Source organism: Varroa destructor, unplaced genomic scaffold (genome assembly GCF_002443255.2).
Source record: "Varroa destructor unplaced genomic scaffold, Vdes_3.0 BEIS01000003.1, whole genome shotgun sequence".
Classification (NCBI taxonomy): Eukaryota; Metazoa; Arthropoda; class Arachnida; order Mesostigmata; family Varroidae; genus Varroa; species Varroa destructor.
In genome coordinates, this window is record NW_019211456.1 from 36182951 (window position 1) to 36201275 (window position 18325).

Genomic DNA, 18325 nt, shown 5'->3' on the forward strand with positions numbered 1-18325 from the left:
TGCGCGCTGAGTTCATTTGGCTCCTAATTGGCGCCACCGGTCGCTACCATTGTTAGGTGGACGATTGCGTTGTTGTTGTCGTTTCCGTTTTGTGGATTGCTAGACGTCAATTGTAAACGGCGGATTCTTCATGCCATCGGCTTTTCATCGTTCCTATCTATTCATATATACCTCAGTCGTCTTGATTCAAAAAATGATGTAGATGGCTTCAGGAATGGTGACCGCAGCCCCTGCCGCCAAGCCACTAACCGTTAATGAATTTGGTCAGTAATTAGCGGAAATCTTTGTTTATCGCCTTTGTAATTGGCATCATCATAGTTTCGTTGCTGTTCTGTAGGTCGTCCACCAATCAAATAGGGATGAGGCATTTAGTAGTCCAATAATCTGCGAATCTCACTCGGCGGAGACTAGTTCTACTTGTCGTGGTGTCGCTGGTGTTTATCCTAATTGAATGTATCGTTATTAGAAAAACGATAGATGCCATAACAATGGTAGAGGAGCCTCGTAATGTCAGCAATGCTGCCAGCTTAGTGGTTTCCGCATACAGATATACGTGTTGCAATTGTGAATGTGATTATTAGTTCTTGCATTCGTCAGCGTTCGAAACTCAGGATAGTAACCGAAAAACGTGGTGCTGAAGAAGACTGGTTTAATTGGTAATAGCCACCGCGTAAAAGCTGAGTAACTGACACAAAGGAACCGGTCAATTACGAACGAAGTTCAACGTAAATACCAATCTTTGGCTCGTAACAAAAACTCAACAATGACAAAAACTTCTTTTTTCGAGGGTTCTTCGAATTATCTGTTAGTGGAGAAGATACGAAAATCCAGGTGAAAGCCTCAGCCAAGCAAACATCGACAGATCACCGGCGGCATTATCCTTTTTGCGCCTAAAAATCATACGAATTACCGTATGATTTCAACTAGAACCTAAGTATGGATTGCTATTCCCGTGGAATACACTGACTGGAACGGAATATCCTCAAGACTGTCTTCGAAGTCCTGGGTACACAGAATGTAAGTATAGAGACGTTTGCCAAAAAAAATATTCAAGCACTAATTGATGTGGGCGCTATATATACTAAGATTCAAGCTAAACTTACCATTTGTCTCGGATACGTAGGGGCTAACAATGGTATAAGTGCATGCGAGTGACTCCCTGCGGAACACGTATACTAATGCCGATATGAGGAAAAAAGCTCTTCATTAGGACTCATGATTGCGAGCGAATCTCCTATGCAAAAACGCTAAACAACGACACACTTACCGGAGATCCTGATCAGGACATTTATTATATATTATGTGCTGACAACCTTAATTTCAAGTATTTTGCAGATAGATAGTCAAATGAAAAGAGTGAATATATGAAAAAAGTGCAAAGACCAAACAGCTTACGGGTTCGTCGCTTTCGAAGACATATTTGTGTTCTAATATACACAACTAAATTGATTTGGGGTCCTCTGAAGGGCGTTCTTTCTAGATTTTTTTACCTCTAATTCTTACAGGTTGTTACTACATACAGCCCGTATTGCAACAGGTGCTTGTGTTGATGAACTTAGCTGAGTTATTGAACTTAGCTATAAGAAAAAACAAAGGTAGTGTTACACGTAGAATACAGACCGCATGATCTTTGTGCACGTTTAACTTCCTCGACAACATAGTTGCCAGCATATAGGCGAAGAGCATAGCAAATATATAAAAGAACACGGTCGAGGAAGATATTTCAATTATAGGCTGAAGAACAGCGCCAAAAACATGATGGATCACAATTAGAATTGCTTCAAATATAGCTTCATATCAAATACATAAAAAAAGCTTGTCTTCACATAATTTTAGATCAGAGCATCTCATAGCAACATTAGTCTTTTGAGCTCTCACCGTGATATTTCGTTTTGTCTACGTAGAAGATGTTCTTCTCAAAAATCATATCCCTTCTATTTTCAGATAAAAGATAACTTAGAAAAATAGCAATTAGCCGCAGAACTTGCTGCACACTGACTAGCATCAAGAGCTGATTGTCCACAGCTTAGTTCGGAGAACTTTGCCCAATTTCACCTGCGAAAGAGAATCATTGGAACAACCGGGACAATGACACGGCGTCATAAAAAAACAATAGGACACGTTCATATATCAATGATGCTGAACATATGATAAAGCCAGATGCTTAAATCAACCTAAAACAAATAATTAAGCTTAAGCTAAAATTGCGTAGTTCGAACTGTAGCCGACGTGTCCTAAGGGTACTTTCTATAACATGCTTTCGGTTACAATTCGGACCACAGTTCAGCCGTCTCTTAATAAGCGGTAATTTGCCTTACTACCATAAAGCACTTTATAGCGTGATAAGATATTCGAATTCACTTTTACCAAAGTGAAAATGTTGCACACTTACTTCAAAGTTTTTTCGTAACTACATGAAAAGCGGAAGCAAGGGGACAAGTAATGTTCGCGATTGACCATGTTACTTTGTATGCAGATAGTAATATATTAATACGTAATAACATGTAGCTAAGCCGTAAATTTAGAAATACTCATCATTATAGAAAAAAAAAATGCAAACACCTTTTATAGGTAAACACAAACAAGTTTTTCCAACTTGCAAGATATCTATTACTAAGAATCATGAAAGAACAAGACATTTCATGTCTAGCTTTAAAAACTTACCACTAAAAAATTATCAAAAAACCATCATAACGGTAGGCTTTTTAAATCACTAGTACAACGGTGACGGCGTAAACGTACCTTTATAACATCCATATAGCAAAGCCGGAAAATCGAAAGATTATCTGTGTTGCTTCGATGTTACATATCCAAGTAGATTCAAACTACTGCGCCATTGCGCTCAAACTGTCGAAGGTCTCCATGAACTCTTATGACTTCAGGACAGTATACCGTTATCCGTAACGGAAATTTATTATATGTAGTAATAACGTATAATTACACCTCATCAGGGCTAAACAAATTCCAAACCACTGTGAACTGTCACAACGGCATAGCTTTACATGCTATCGCATGGCAACGAAGCTCCAGAACTCTGCTTTTTTCATATATTTTATTTCGTCGCTTTTTTACATAACTAAATAGCCCCTGTCAAAGTCGTAAGTAAAACACTAGACAGTGTATCGAAATTCGAACAAGATCAAAAATATGGGCAGCACTAATTGGCTTTTTGGATGCTTTCTTTTTAACAAGGCTTCACGTGAAATCAGCCGCGACTTCTGCTTTATCAAAGCTTACAAAGCTTCAGTTTGATTTCAGAAAGCCCCTTATTAGAATCAGCCGTGATTAATAGTAGAAAACAACTAACTAGAGTGTAGCAGTCTTCCGTAGCTCCTGATTGCCTTTGTTGCACTGCAAATTATACGTCGTTCCACTGCCACATTCGATATCATTCATACGGGTCCGCAGTTACGATCGCCGCCGCTGCTCAGGTCTCATTAGCGAACCCGTAGGCTAAAAATTACGTTACTTTTGTTGAAAAGTACGGATATTCTACCTCCTTTAATAAATCCTCAGTCTAGTAAATAAATAGCCTAGATTTCAATGATTTCGCTGTATGCGCCTGACACAGATCGGTATTCATGTCAAGCGGTATTCATTCAAGAAACGCGAATCATAATGTCAGGCTTGCCTATGACAACATGTCTTTAACTTTTTATTTGTTTTCGCTTTTTACAAATCACCGCTACCAATATCTCTCTGAAAAAAAAAAACGTTTTATTTAATACGAGAAAAGTGTTTAAATTTGGCCGAGCATAGCACTATCGAATTCGCATTGAACATAGCAGCTAAGATCACGCTCAGCGTAGCAGGTCTGCTCTTACAAGCCAATAGCGTAAAGTTCAGCCGAACCCACCACTTGTTTAGCTTTGTTCGTCATGTCTTATGGAGGTTCACTACTTCTAATCAAACAGACAGGTAAAAGAAAACAATCGTTGCTTTGACTCTAGTCTACGTGTACCCTTGACAAAGCCGAAAGATGCGTGATTACATTTACACAACCATCACTGATGTGACTGACTTCATCCCTGTGTCAATATCCATATCATGTCTATTCATTAGTCGGGGTCTTAGAGGGTTTACTATGTTCGATACGAGCTGCGTCAGCAGCACGACGACTACCGAGAAGTAAGTGAAGGCAGCAAGGGGCTTTCAGAGAGAAAGGTAGTATAAAAAAGCACGAGCCCTGTGCTGCGACCATGAGACGGATAGCCGATGGCAGAACAACACACGTATTTATAAATTATACAGGAACTGATGATATAGTTGAAGCAATGTTTTCCATGGTTATGTTAGAGATTAACTAAAACCATATATATGTGTGTGTGGTTATTTTGAAAGAAGTGAACCCACTGGTGGATCAACGGAGGGTTTATTGGCAAGAGAATGGATTATGCGAGGCGAAATGTTGAGCTAATTTGACTCTCCGATTCATGAAGAAATTAACAGCTTGCGAAATATTATTATCCAAACTGTAGATGAAGCATCAACACTGAAATACCTGCATGTAAGCGCGGGAACGAAAAAAGATCCATCGCCTATCGACAATCAAATAGATTTAATTTACGAAAAAAATCAATTTCTTTACAGATAAATCTCCCGAATAAGATAGTAACAGCGTGAAAATATAAGGATACTTTTATAGTGCGGAGGTAATACGTCAACTTACTTAGCTTACACTTTGTTTCGTGGTGGGAGTCAGCTGTCTCAAAACAATGCCGCTACTGACTAGCCATTGATTTGCCGTGGAAAGGGTATTATATACCCACAGCCGGCAGAAGCAAGCACATTTTTAATTATATAATTTGTTTCGGTATCGAATTGTAAACCCAAAACATCTATTTTTTCATACTTTTCACACATTTTGTATTGTGAGATCCTGTACTAGATTCTTTATTACTGTTTGTCGGTTAAATTATTACGATAATTAATTATTGGGATGAAAGGGAATGATCGCCGTTATCCGAAACTAACGCTAAACCCATCAATACCGGTTAATTTGACACCTTGCGAATTTCTTAGAAGTCATACGTATAACTATAAAAGTAATAGCCTTAGAGATGTTCAGGTAATTTTGGCTGATTGAGATAGGGTGTAAAGAGAAGTGTAAAGCTTCACTTTACTAATTTTTATAACTATCAAGCTAAGATATCCGCGAGCAATTCACGAACAATTGCATATAGAAGTAATAGCAAATTTTTCCAAATTGAAATCTGTGAAGTGTGTGTTGGTTATGGTGGGTATTGATAATTGACAAGTGGGTATTGACAATTATATGTCTTTACGTTTTAAACGTAGACAACAGTTTGATATTTTTAATTCAATTAAACAAAAATTTACTTCCGTTTGCACATTAAATTACCCTCGCCTATTGAACCGCTGTTTTAGCATTATTCCATTTCTTTATAAAAGTATACCACAAACAGTATGGCGTTTATTAGAGTTTTATAAATTCATTATAAAAACATTCAATGCAGTTGAGATTGGATTACCTTAATTCCAGCTTTTTTCTAATTAGACTTTACATTTAGCGTATAGGCACAACAGTGTCTACGCTAAACAACTACATTTTGCGATAATAGTTTTTTTTAATCTCAAATGGTTCGCTTTTTACTACGTTTACTATTTTGATATATTATTACGCCCTATATTTAAAGGTTAAACAAAAGAGCGCAGATCACGTATGACTTCAATTGCTTTCAAATAGCACAACGTCTGAGTGCAGCCGCAGCGTTCTCATTACTGAAGTTCTGTGGTTCGAACATTTCTTTCAAAGCAACGAAATTCGATCATATAAATTTAATTTTCTTATTTGCACTCTTTAGATTCTTGTTATTGAATAGAAAATCTGAAGAAAATTTAAATAAAAATAAATAAAGTACATTGATTAATTTACTCACAGCTCTTTTGGGTCCAGGATTTCTTACAGGGATACGCTGTTGCAACCCGATTTTGATGTTATCACATCACTAAACCCTTTTCATAACGCTAAAGAATACTGCTCGTATAGAAAACGACTTTGGGTGAAAATGTATGAGAAAGAAGCATTCCTTATGTGCCTAGATGTTACAGATCGAATTCGCTTTTATTATCTGGCAACTATATTTAAACTAGATGTAGCTATAACGTTTTACCTAGTTTATTATACTGCAACTCATCTCAAACGCAAAGTTCTCCTTATGTGGCCTAGTCTAGTTTTATGCCAGTAAATTCCGTTCGCACTCTGATAACGCTTCCATCAGTGTTGTTTTCATTATAAAGTGCTTTTCGTGTAGTTCGTGTTACGCTCCATCTGATTTCCGCTGCCCTGGACCTGTAATAGCCATTCGGTGTATAAACCTTTATTATGTCTTGGCCCAATCATACGATTAATGTAGGGGCATAATGGAGCACAGGATCAAGTTCTTGATCATTAATTTGTCTTGATGTCAACCTTATTTGCCATTACCGGATCAGTCGCACGCAGTTTACCTTCCGTTAAAGAACCTTTGCGAATTGCTTAAACGCAGATGAAGATTGAAGTCTGCATTTGAATACTTCGATGTAATTCTACGATATTCTATCTATATATTCGTCGAAATATGTAACGCTCGATTTAATATACGATAATGGTGAGCATACTTTGAGATAGAGCCAGGGAACAAGCCAGTAACTCCGAGAACACTCGAACAAATAGCGAACAACCTTGTACATAGGACGTGACAGCACTTTGCTCGTAAAAGAGATATCACGGACAAATCAAAGGAATATTCACCCTTAACATCTACTCGACCCCCACGGCTCACGCTGTTACTGACGCACGGTCGAATCGAACACAGCAACATTTTTGGCCTTGATCGTCGGTTGCAGTTCGGATCTTCTAGACGTACCTACACAGACCGACGCCCATAGACATACACATTAATGCGGCTAGAAATCTTCAACAATCCGGTCTTCCAAAGTGTTCATTCGTTGTTACAGTTGAAGAAGTTTCAAACATATATAGACGCACCGTTATCTTTGAACTTCATAGTTCAATGGTTACAACTACTATTGGTATATGTTGTTATTGCTTATAGGATAGCTTGGTCCCTTTCCGACGTAGCTGGCGAACTCTGCGTAGCCATAGATACGCGTATCTATCGCTACGCTGAATTCGTGTAATAATAATCATAAGAATACGCCATGTAGTGTATATATATATATATATATAATAATGCTAAACGAGAAATCATTTCACCGAATATTACCTGGATCGATTTCAGTGACCGCCTGCCTCATGAAGATATATTGGTGAGATTATCTAGTTATTTAATAACCATATATGCGTATATATATAAGGCTGATGCTTTCTCTTAGGATCGATATATAGGCTCGATGATAACGTGCTGTGGCTAACGGCCGCTCGATTGACGAACAACAAAGCCCTTTGAGTTACGACGTTCGGGGTCGTTTCGGTATGCTTTTGTCGTTCTTCTATCTCATTCAGCAGTGCACATGTTGGCTGCAACTGCGTTCCTTCACGTTATGCTGCTGCTGCCGTAAATGTCGCCACGTTTTTCACACTTAGATTATACTGTTCCTTCTATTGTTCCTGGCCAACTGGGCGCGCATTGATTGATAAACGAGCACGATCATTAAAGTTTCTTGGAGTTAGCTTAATTCTCGCTCAACACTAATAGATGGCGTGTTACATAATCGTTCTTGTATCAAAATACATGTTTCAGTTACAGGTAACGTCAGAAGCTACGTTAGGTAATAGATAATACCCATATATCCGAAGGAACGAAAGGAAACTAACGGACCAGCATAAGCAGAGGCAGTGATAATTGGCGATGAAGGGATACAGTAATAAAAATAATGGCATTGCATTCATTTATGCATAGTGTCTAACATATAATTCCGGTGGTGTGACGGAAGTCCGACATCGACTAAATAAAATTTAACACACGTACACAATCCTTCAATAGCAGCGACATCGAATCAATGGTCGGTTTGTATTCTGAGGTCTTGTCGCTTCCGAACATCATTTTGGTCCGCTTTAAAAACGAGAGACGGCGCCATCATCGGGGTGTGTTTTTTTTTTTAACTAATCTTACCCTTTGATATTTGTCGTAGAGGCAAGTAGCGCTCAGTTACCTATGTGGATCAAATACATCATAAACTCTGGCAACACTATTCCCAATGAATAGCCTATCAATCAAAGCCAAGATAAATCATGATAAGACATAATCGGTTTTGTTTGACATTTAGGAGAACTCCTCACCAATGGTATTTAGGTCAACGCTTTTCCGAAAAATCGACTCTTCACTAAGGTCTTCGACAACACGCAAGCCCTTATCCAATTCATGACAATACGATTTCTGCGCTTAAATGTAGAAACCGAAAAAGGTACTTTAGATGGGAATAGCTCTATCTGCGCGCTATTGACCCGTCGATGTAACAGTTACATTGAAACACGAATCACAATAATATGAATAACGATCCGTTTTTTTGATATTCACGATCGAGGAATTTCGAGTCTATCAGATCAGCGATAAATTCACAGTCATTGTTAGATTCAACATACGCTCCAAATCGAAACTGCAAACTGTTGCCCTCCATCTTCTCAACCGGAAACTCACGCATCTCCAAATGCGATTGACTTGATAGAGCTAACGCACGCCGTTAATTTCATGACCTGTAAATGAATCGCCAGAGCTGAGTATCTAGGAACGCCAGAACTTGCTCAACCGATCACGCCAGTTGTCTGCATCGAGTGAATTTCTAGACAGTTTATATGTAACCCATTGGTCAAAGTTGCTCACTGAGCTTAAGTGTTGCATCTTATTGATCATCTAAAAAATGTTGTTTTTCGAAGCATTAGTAAAAGCTATAAAGTGTTACTATTAATATACAAACATACTATCTAAATAGAAAAAAAAGCTATCTAATGCTAAATGATGCAGTACGGTTGAAACGTTTTTGTGAAGTAATAAGAACAAAAATAATACGCTAAATAAAAACATTACAGCCATAAAATCGCGTGATGTGTATTAAAGACATACACTGTATTATCTATCAGCTTCTTCTCTTCTGCGCGACGCTCGGACCTCTCACTTGCGAAGGATTATATAATACCATTTTAATTTTGTGGCTTCTTTCAGTAAAACTAAATTACTATACAAATCAATATAACAAACGGGAAAGAAGCAATCGTATTCTAATTATGTGTACTTAAGTGAAGTAACAGTTTGCAATAACTGTGAAGTAAAGATATTACATAACAGAAAAACAAGCGAGCTTTTCCAGTGGTACATTTGCACAGGCCCTAAATATACGTACCGAGTTTTCCGTCCGGTACTGCCATCAAGCACTGCTTCAAACAGCTTGTCTTCAGAACGAAACAAACTATGTCCACTCCTACTTTCAGACCTTAGCCATTTCACGTGGTTCTAAGTTTAGAGAAGCATATTATCATAATATAATTATAGCCTCATTCAGTCACTCTGATGAACTAGCCCCTAGATATTACGTTAGAAATATTCTCGAAGTCGTTCCAGTCGACTACTTCAGATATGTTTCCGCGAACTAACTTGCCATTGAATAAGATAGCAACAAACAGGATAGCAGACTTGGTTTGGTTTATATTTATCCAGGAAGTTCAGTTCTAACTTCTTAGGGCACTATCACGGGCTCAGATGACGCCAATAATCCATCATAGATAAACACGATTACACAAAAGACGTTGCCAAGGTCATAATTAGATGAACCACAAACAAACTCTAAGCGCCAAAAGTTTTTACGCATTTCGACGAAGGCGAACATGTTCCATATGGCACATGTTACGACTGAAGATCAGTCACCGATTGACGTTCGCACAAAGCTTACATTGAAATCTAGGTTGACCAATTGCAATCGTCTTGCCGTTTATTACTTCTCGGATAACGAAGCCTGACTGGTTCCATTGTGTGCCAATAGACGATCAACAACAGCGTTACGAGTACCCAAAATTCTACACAAATACAGGTTTGGTTAGTTGATTACTAATCGGTCGTTCCGCTCGTACTACTTGTCATTTGTGAAGCACATCTGTCATTTATCGTTGCTCTTACAGAATATTTCATAAACGATCGCCTTCAGTATTTCTTTGATCGACATAACCTGCCAGAAATCTCGGAAACTCTCAAGATGGCAGAATGCCTTTTTGAGTTGAACGCCAAAAGTGTCGAGACTTCTATGATAAACGGTCCTGGCAAAAGGTCGACAAGAACCAACTAATTATAGAGTTACGGTAAATAACAAACTAAGAGACACCACGAAACTACGCGTGTTCCGAGCTGCCAAGAGTACACTTTATATATGCGTCAAATTATTACTATTCTACTACAATTAGAATCGGAGAAATCATATACGGGAGTTATACCGCTTCTACGACCTTTATTTCGGACCAGTGCATGCACGGGATGATTGTCCATCGACGATACTCGCATTCAATCTTCAACACAAAGCGACAAAGCGGCTTAATGTTGACACTGACGAAAACTGGAACTGGAAGAAGAGTTATGAGATCAGTGAAGGTTAGTAAACTCGTTAATATAGGCAGCCGAATACAAAACCCTGAGTAAAGAGCGTCTCTGTGCCGAACGACTGATTCACATACAGTGCATGTTGTTTGGATCCGGTTATTTCATCAGCTATAGATTTATTATATTACGGATAGGCTGTGCTTTATAGAAGCTTTTTACCATTGGTGTTTTGCTTTGCTTACTTATTTCTCACTTCATAAGCTAACAAAAAAGAGCTAGCCTCTGAAACAATGTAATGATACTCTGCCAGTGGTTACTGGAATATGCAATCGATTTGCAATCGTCTGTGGAGAAATGTAGAAACCCAATTCATTTGGAAGTAAAAATTAGAAGCTAACTTAACGTAGCGAGATGCCAAAGCGAAGTGAGCATGGAAAGTGAAGTCTTGCTTATGTTTAACTTCCGAAATGAATTGCCGACGTTACACAGTTTGCCTGCACAAAGAAAGTTAGTTATTTCCGAACCAAAAATATTATCAGGTTAAGAAGCTCCTGGTAGTGGCTTACTGCAGAGCTTTTTGATTGAATTTAAAAATATCCCCCTACATATAAACTTCTTCTCTATTTGTTTGAATCGCTTTAAATAGTTCTACCAACTAACGCGTGGATAGAGGTGTTACTATATCCACACAATGGGTCCATTTTAAATGCAGCTATACTGTAAATTCTTCTTTTATTTGAAGACTAGCAGATATAAATTGCGGCGCTCACCTACTTAACTTGCGTAGCAACGGTTAAGGCCGTACTAAACTCAAGAACAGTTTCCTTGTGATGAGTTCTAACTTAGGGTCGAATCCATTCTATACATCTTAGGCCGAAATACGCTACAGCAAGCAAACAAACTTGAAATGGCTTGACTCTGGAACAATGAACCAACTTCATAAATTATTATAGAACAACATCACTGCGACAATGTACGACATGGCTTTTAAACACATCCAATGCAAAGGCGGCATCTTGAAAGCCACACGACTGTCTTCGCTTGCTAGAATGCTGCTATAAGGCCTCTAAATTTTCAGCTTTGCATTTCTACTCGAATTTCAGACTGTTTTGTTGTGTCAGCCGCAAGCTGCCTGCAAAGCCTTAATATAAATATGCTGGCTTTGAATCATGTACAACAGACCACTGACGGACTTTTCAGTGATGGGTTGACCGCATGACATCCTATTGTAATCTGCCGTTAGTTGTAGACATGAATATCTGGCTGTCACTCTGGAAACTGCTGAAAAATACTAAGACGATACACAAGGAACGTGTACAACTTGTGTATTTGTCGAGGGTAAGCTTGACTTAATTTCCAAACTTTGTCAATCCGTAGTCGAAATATTCTATGGGAATAAAACATGGATTTTAACCTTTGTTAAATGGATTTAGGGTAAAGTGTTAGAACAAGGGATTTCCAATCACAATATTTTTTTATGCAGCTGATCCCGTTCCTTGTTTTTCCAGTGTCCTCCAAAATTTAGTTTAACATATAACAGCCATTAACGGACGCTTTTCTTTCATAGGTTTGCGTAGAACAGTTTTCCAAATGTCCTGAAAGCCTTCATTTATTTCAAAACAGTAGCTGTGACAAGATATAAACGCTGGTACGCATCTGATAATTCAGCCAAACTAAAAAAACATGAAATCCTTGGTTAACGTATTTCGTGTCGTATGTTTCCAATAAGATCTTGTCGTATACTGATTTCACAGCTCAAGATTTTTTTGCTACTTTTACCGCCAAATAAAATCAACACTTTCGGGTAAATAGAGGCAAATCCTCTTACTGTTTTGTCAATAAGCTACATTCTAAGACTTTTGTTATTACCGTCGTACACAGGATCCGACAACAGAAAAATGAATAATCTTCCTTTCACTTTTTCTGATTAGGATGTAAGCGTTAAGCGCCTTTAGAAACGAATTTTAACTAAAAGTAATCTTCCTCGGACGGGTAGAGCAGGTCTTATAGTTCATTATTAGCAACGTTAACACAAAACGCGCGAACGATAGCAATTTTCGTGAGGATATCAATGTCAAGCCTCTACAATATTAACAGATAGATGCCAACGCATATCAAGTCGATTTGGATTACCTACCCGGTAACGTCCGAGCGTGCCTGGGCGTCTTAGCTGTGAAACAGTGCTAATTCGTGAAACGGCTAACAGAGGGACCCTGAGACATAGTTGGTATGCCAACCGGGCGTAAACGGTGGTGAATAGTGACTGTCATGAGAGTATATTTCTCGTTCGGCTCTGCTGGGTCTCAATGATCGTCGCTTTCATTGGCTGAAATGTTATCGTCGCTAATTCGCTGTTTCTACTATATTAACTAAAACTGAGTGGTAACGGCAGCGACACAAAGCTAGCAAAATGTGCGCCAGCACTACGAATCGGCAAACGATGTTCCAAGCGGTCCCTAAACAGAGCCGCTGGGGGTTGCCACAAAATAACTAATATATAGTGGTAACAAACAATACGAAAGCGCTAGTTGCCCCATCCAGTAGTGGTTAGTGATGGTTGCTCTGAGCGTTGTGTAGCGGACACTTTATCAAAGATGGGGTGCTATATGGCCATTCTTTCTCAACATTCGCCATTCTTGTTCCAACCCCCCACAAAACTTTGCCCACAGGATTCACTTAAATAATCTACCGGTGGTGGGCCAGCAGCTGGGAATCCAAGCAAAAGTCCAATGCCAACAATTTTTTGATGTAAGGTATCACATGTAAGGTGTAACTTTACCGTAGGGCTAATGGCAAATTGAAAACGGTTGAAAGTTAAGGGTGAAGGAATACCTAACGTACAGTTCCTTTTTAGATTTGTTATGCTGCCAATTCTAAAGCAGTTTACGTCCACTCCTGTTCATGTAAACAATTTAGAATAAATATCTAATCTGAATAGATATTTATGGATTAATACAATTACACCACGCAAAGAAATTAACAGTTGGTGGTATTGACTATATTAAGGATCAGTTATCAAATCGATTATCTAAGGTCATTGAAAAGCATTTCAGTTCGGTGCCATACAGTGGTATCGTTGAATAAATGCAATTTCACACTAATTGAGCCTAGGTTTAAAACAAGCCCCATGGTACCTTAAAACCACCCTTAGAACAAATTAAGATAATCGTATTTTTTTCTACTATGATATTATGCATGGTCCTGAAATAGGAATAATGAACTAAATCACGGCTGTAAATATCCTCAACTAGCCCAAGCACGAAACTCTTAAACGTCTTACAGATGTTGGTGGTAAACATTCTCCCAATATTAAATACTCATCACTCCACCGCGTCGTATTTGAGTTATGGCAGTCTTCCCATACGAGCAGTTCCACACCCCATAAGGTACACGGTTAACGAAAGATGCACAGAGAATGCTATGTCGATTACACTCAAGTCACGACCGGCTCGTTTTCAGCCAATTAAAGTGATGCTTAGCTCTACCTAGTACCAGAGTGGCTATTATAGCCGTAATACTGTGGAAAAACAAAAGGAACAAACACTAAAGTGCACGCAAGCTAAAAACAGAAAAAGTCGTCTGCTAGCTGTAATCATACATAAACGTACATAAAGATAAATATCCTCTAGCTCAAAGGGATATCTCTTGCTTGGCTCCTTTTTACTGTCAAAACAGATTCTTTAGAGCTGGTTCGTATGTTCCATCTTGGTCGGACTTACTTTTTCCCTGCTTTTCGCCAAAGATAATTGTCTGTGACAGTGAATTAACAGCAGATCATTATGAATTCTCTAACTGCAAAAAGAAAAATGTTCCCCATAATAAATATACGAGTGCATGCGTTCGTTTTTATTACAGCAGTCGCACGAAAGCTGGATCAAATTAGGCGACTTTCACTGCGCTACCCCTGGATTGGTATGTTATTGCTGTACGCATGGACATACAGTCATTAAGAGGTCAGTTTGTGTTGACATTTAGCGGTGAGGCGGAACGGGAATCGCGCGATGGTTTGGATCGCTACTAGAACCAACGCTTAAATTCAACACTCACCAACAAACTCCTATAATAGCAGTAAACACAACTGACTTAACTCACGTGATTTAAGTCGAATAAAGGAAGATGCGTACTCAGCCTGGTTTTCGTTTACAGCCGTCGACAGCTACTGGTCAGAAAAAATTTTATTGTGTACTGGTGGCTCAGCTTTTATATAGAGCTGGTTGAACGTAATCACACTGTGAATAAATACATATGCTGGTGCTAATGTCTTATAATATTTACAGAGATCCGCTGATGTTAATCATGGAGAAAAAATGCTGACTCCAATTGCAAACCTTCCGCATATAGAAGTTTTATGGGAATCTCCGTCGGCCAATTTTCTATACTGAACAAGTACAAAGGTGAGTCACACTAAGTTCTTCACAGCCAAAGGACATTTTCGTTTTTTTTGGATGGAATGGAACTTAAAAGTTAACGTCTAAAAATTCACCTGTAGTAAGATGTGACAAAATTATATCAAAGGTTACACCTTGTTTTCGACCCTCGGATTGAACCGAGCGACCTAGTTAAGCTGATCTGACACTCAAGTTGTTCAATTAAACAAAATTTATTCGGAGAATTAGTCTTGAACATCGCCAAGGCCTAAGTGGCCTGCTTCTGCGTAATGATATAATCCACCACCACGTTACTATTTCTAGGCGCATAACTTATGTTTTACAACATAAGGCATTTTGACAGAGAAACCAACCTTTGAAAATATTACAAGTGAGAAAGACATGATGTTGATGTTTTCATAATATTTTTAAAATGTTTCTTAACTTCTTTCATCAACACAATAGCATAATAAGAATCCATTTGTGCTTCTCTAAGTGATTTTCAAATTTTCCGAATAATTTTGATGCAGTATTTTCCGTTTAATTCTTCACTGAACTCTTTTGGAATTTAAACACACCTTCTTTAAAACTTTCGAAATATATATGCGTTTGTCTTGTACATTTTTGGTTGACAATAGGTTTCACAGACTATGAAAATAAATACTTTATTGCTTATAGATAATGTTTGATGCATATTATTATGAAAAAAGCTATATATGTATATATATAATAATTTTTATCCACATTGGCGTATGTAGACATAGATATACCAAGCGATGGACACAGTCTTAAATTGTGGTTTTTTAGTGAAATGCTTCTTATAACAACATTTCCGTTTACATTCATCTCAAATCTAGTCGTTCGTTATAATTTTACGATATATCGTATTAACATACCATAGTAACGGTTACCATCTGGTTCGCTTATATTATATATGTTAAGCTTATTCCAGGAACATCTTTATTTAGGAATACACATTACTATCTCGTACTTGAAATGCTGCCTTTTAGTTTGATGAGACAATTGAATATCATAATACAAAATCGGGTGTCCTCGTCTAGGTCACAGAGGAAAGATTTGTTTTCAAAAAGGAAACAGCCAACTGAAAAAAAACGTTGCTTTATCATAGTTAATTCATATTGGTATATGAAAGTACTGGTCGACTACGAGCAAAAAGAACAATGCACTCGCAATTGCATTTTCACAGTTGTTCCCGTGACGACCACTGCACGCGTTCGATCCGAATCACTATGTTGATGCCATTATCCGAATTTACATTTTATCAAATGTCTTCGTTGACGTCCCCGTTTGTCTGACGACTCGTGTAGGAGAGAAACGAAAAATAAACGAAATTAATGGTGTGTATTTGTATTCGCATCCTGTTGGCTGATTTGCGATTCCTTTGCACGCAGCATCCAGTTTAACCTTTGATCCGCTACCATCAGCAGTGTCTCTGACAGTCATTTGACTTGCATTTGCCAAACACAAAAGATAACTAAGTAATCATTAGGAAAAATAATTTACGCCACACCGAATATCGCATAATGCTTATGAGGATGTAATAGCCGTACTTCTCTTGTTCGCCTCCGAAGTTGGGCTCATTTTAATCGTCGGATTGCCTTAAAGGTCTGTGCAGAGAAAAATGTTTTAACAACTTCTATTAATGAACGACAGCGCAAATAATAGCCGAACGGTCAATACTTCTGAAAAACAACCGACTGTTAAATCTGGTTTTAGTTACTTTTTTGATCGACGTTTCGTCATGCCTGGTTGTCTCCAGGCAGCAAGGGCCCCATTGCACGGCACTAGGTATCGGACAACCACTGGAATGGAGAGTCCCAAAAATTCTGCGACAGTTAGGACGACTTTGAGCTTTGGCTGAGGACTGATATCAAAGGATTTTTCGTTAAATGTAAAACGTTAACTTATCTTTATTGCGATAGACAGTGTTTCAATGGAGCGTGAATAAGTAAATATACACACACACACACACACACACAAGTGCTATATCAGTTGTGCGGATGAAAAAGTTTTTTTAAAATATAGTATGAATACGGGAGGCAAGGAAGCTATTTACTGACTTGTTATCATCAACAGGCTTTCGGACATAGAAAATGCTACTTCTGTTTTCATTGGTGTATTGAGCCCTACTTATTTCGACATTCAGAATTCTATCCTGACAAAGCTGTGTATCAACCAAGGTATAGATTCAAATGAGCGTAATTGTAGCAACCCTTAACTTTTTCTCTCGCAAATACTTTTTATTAAAAATATGGACATTGTCATTTAGCATCATCTTTTGTTCCCAAACAATATCGCTGACTTATAACACATAGAGTTATTACAACAGTAACAATCATATTTGTAACTTGACGCAATGGAATATTACCCTGCACATTGTCACGTTTTATTTTCCATACTGCTAAAAAATCCAGGCGCGTATTTCTTATTAAGGAAATGTAACATCGAAGTGAGCACGCACGGCGTAAATGTATTAACATGGGTATGATCTTACCGCGAATTTTGGCACAGAATTTATACGTTTTGAGCATAGCTAGCATTTGTGCTCATGTTGTTTGTTTTCGTGGATTATAAGAGCTACTCGTGAAGTACGTTCAAGACTATTTTATACTGATTGTCGTTGGTGCTTTTCTATTGGTTTAATGTCACCGGGTCTTCTACATTTCACATTTTACAGATTCCTTTACTTAAGCATTGCAATAGTTTCTGCGCACAGAGATCTTGTTGCACTGCTGGTGATTCTGCGTCCATTATTTGCCTTTTTGCTTTAGTTATTCCAACCACCTTATAGCAGACATAAATCTGTGCCATTTTATGGTTTCAGTGGTCCGATTACTTGAAGCGACATAGAGTAAAATATATGAATAAATGTAGCACTATCGACCTCCATCTTTTGGAAAAGTCTATATGACTCCGTGTTGTTTTTACATGACATACAAATACATACTGTATGTTGATCACCAGAAGAAATGTAACCAACTTTTTTATAAAAATAAGGAATTTACAGATCCACCCTAAGCACAAATTTATAAGGCTGGATGACACCACATTCGCTCTATCTCATTATTACATAGAATAGAGTGGTCTCAAAGAGCTTTTCTGCACTTCAATCGGAATAGCGGATACCCATGCCACCACCAAAGATATTTAATTCGAAATTGGCTTCACTTCAATCTATATATAATTTTCACAAAAACAGATCAAGAAGATAAAGTAAATATTTGATTTCAAGTATGTGCGTTTTTCATGTTCACGCAAGCAACGTAATATCATAAGACGCAATATACAGCAACTCTATGCTAAAAAGAGTATAAAAATATCAAGAAAGAATTTTGAAAACTTCAGACTGGAGTGAACGGCGTTAAAGATTTGAGGAACTCGTAAATGTGTTCAATATAGAAATATATATTCGAGTGAATCATCACTCTGCAAGAAATTGAAATATATATA

At 38.0% G+C, this 18325-nt stretch overlaps 2 protein-coding genes across 26 annotated transcripts in view; one reads left to right on the forward strand and one right to left on the reverse strand.

The window, feature by feature from the left end:
• Window positions 1-633: 633 nt before the first annotated feature.
• LOC111246965 (uncharacterized) overlaps window positions 634-18325 on the forward strand; it is a 20703-nt gene continuing 3011 nt past the window's right edge. The window contains exons 1-4 of one of the 9 annotated variants that reach the window (XR_002671901.2): window positions 10402-10538; window positions 11591-11825; window positions 14343-14440; window positions 14765-14881. The gene's annotated coding sequence lies outside the window, so the exon portion shown is untranslated. The other 8 variants (XR_002671897.2, XM_086982231.1, XM_086982233.1 and 5 more) reach the window with 8 other exon arrangements.
• On the reverse strand, window positions 1262-13908 carry LOC111246966 (uncharacterized). Of its 17 annotated transcripts, XR_015322686.1 has the most exons (9): window positions 13768-13908; window positions 11258-11405; window positions 10886-10981; window positions 9850-10509; window positions 9304-9413; window positions 9027-9077; window positions 7230-8659; window positions 2743-6869; window positions 1262-2055 (listed from the first exon to the last, which is right to left on the reverse strand). XR_015322686.1 is itself a non-coding variant. In XM_086982229.1 (6 exons), exons 1-6 carry the CDS (start codon window positions 13784-13786, stop codon window positions 8653-8655), a joined length of 396 nt encoding a protein of 131 aa, XP_086838355.1. In that variant the 5' UTR covers window positions 13787-13882; the 3' UTR covers window positions 7226-8652. The 17 variants fall into 17 exon arrangements, 1 of the variants encoding a protein (XP_086838355.1); XR_015322681.1 differs by lacking the exon at window positions 9027-9077 and having other exon boundaries at window positions 9304-9973; window positions 10397-10509; window positions 10891-10981; XR_015322685.1 differs by having other exon boundaries at window positions 9304-10509.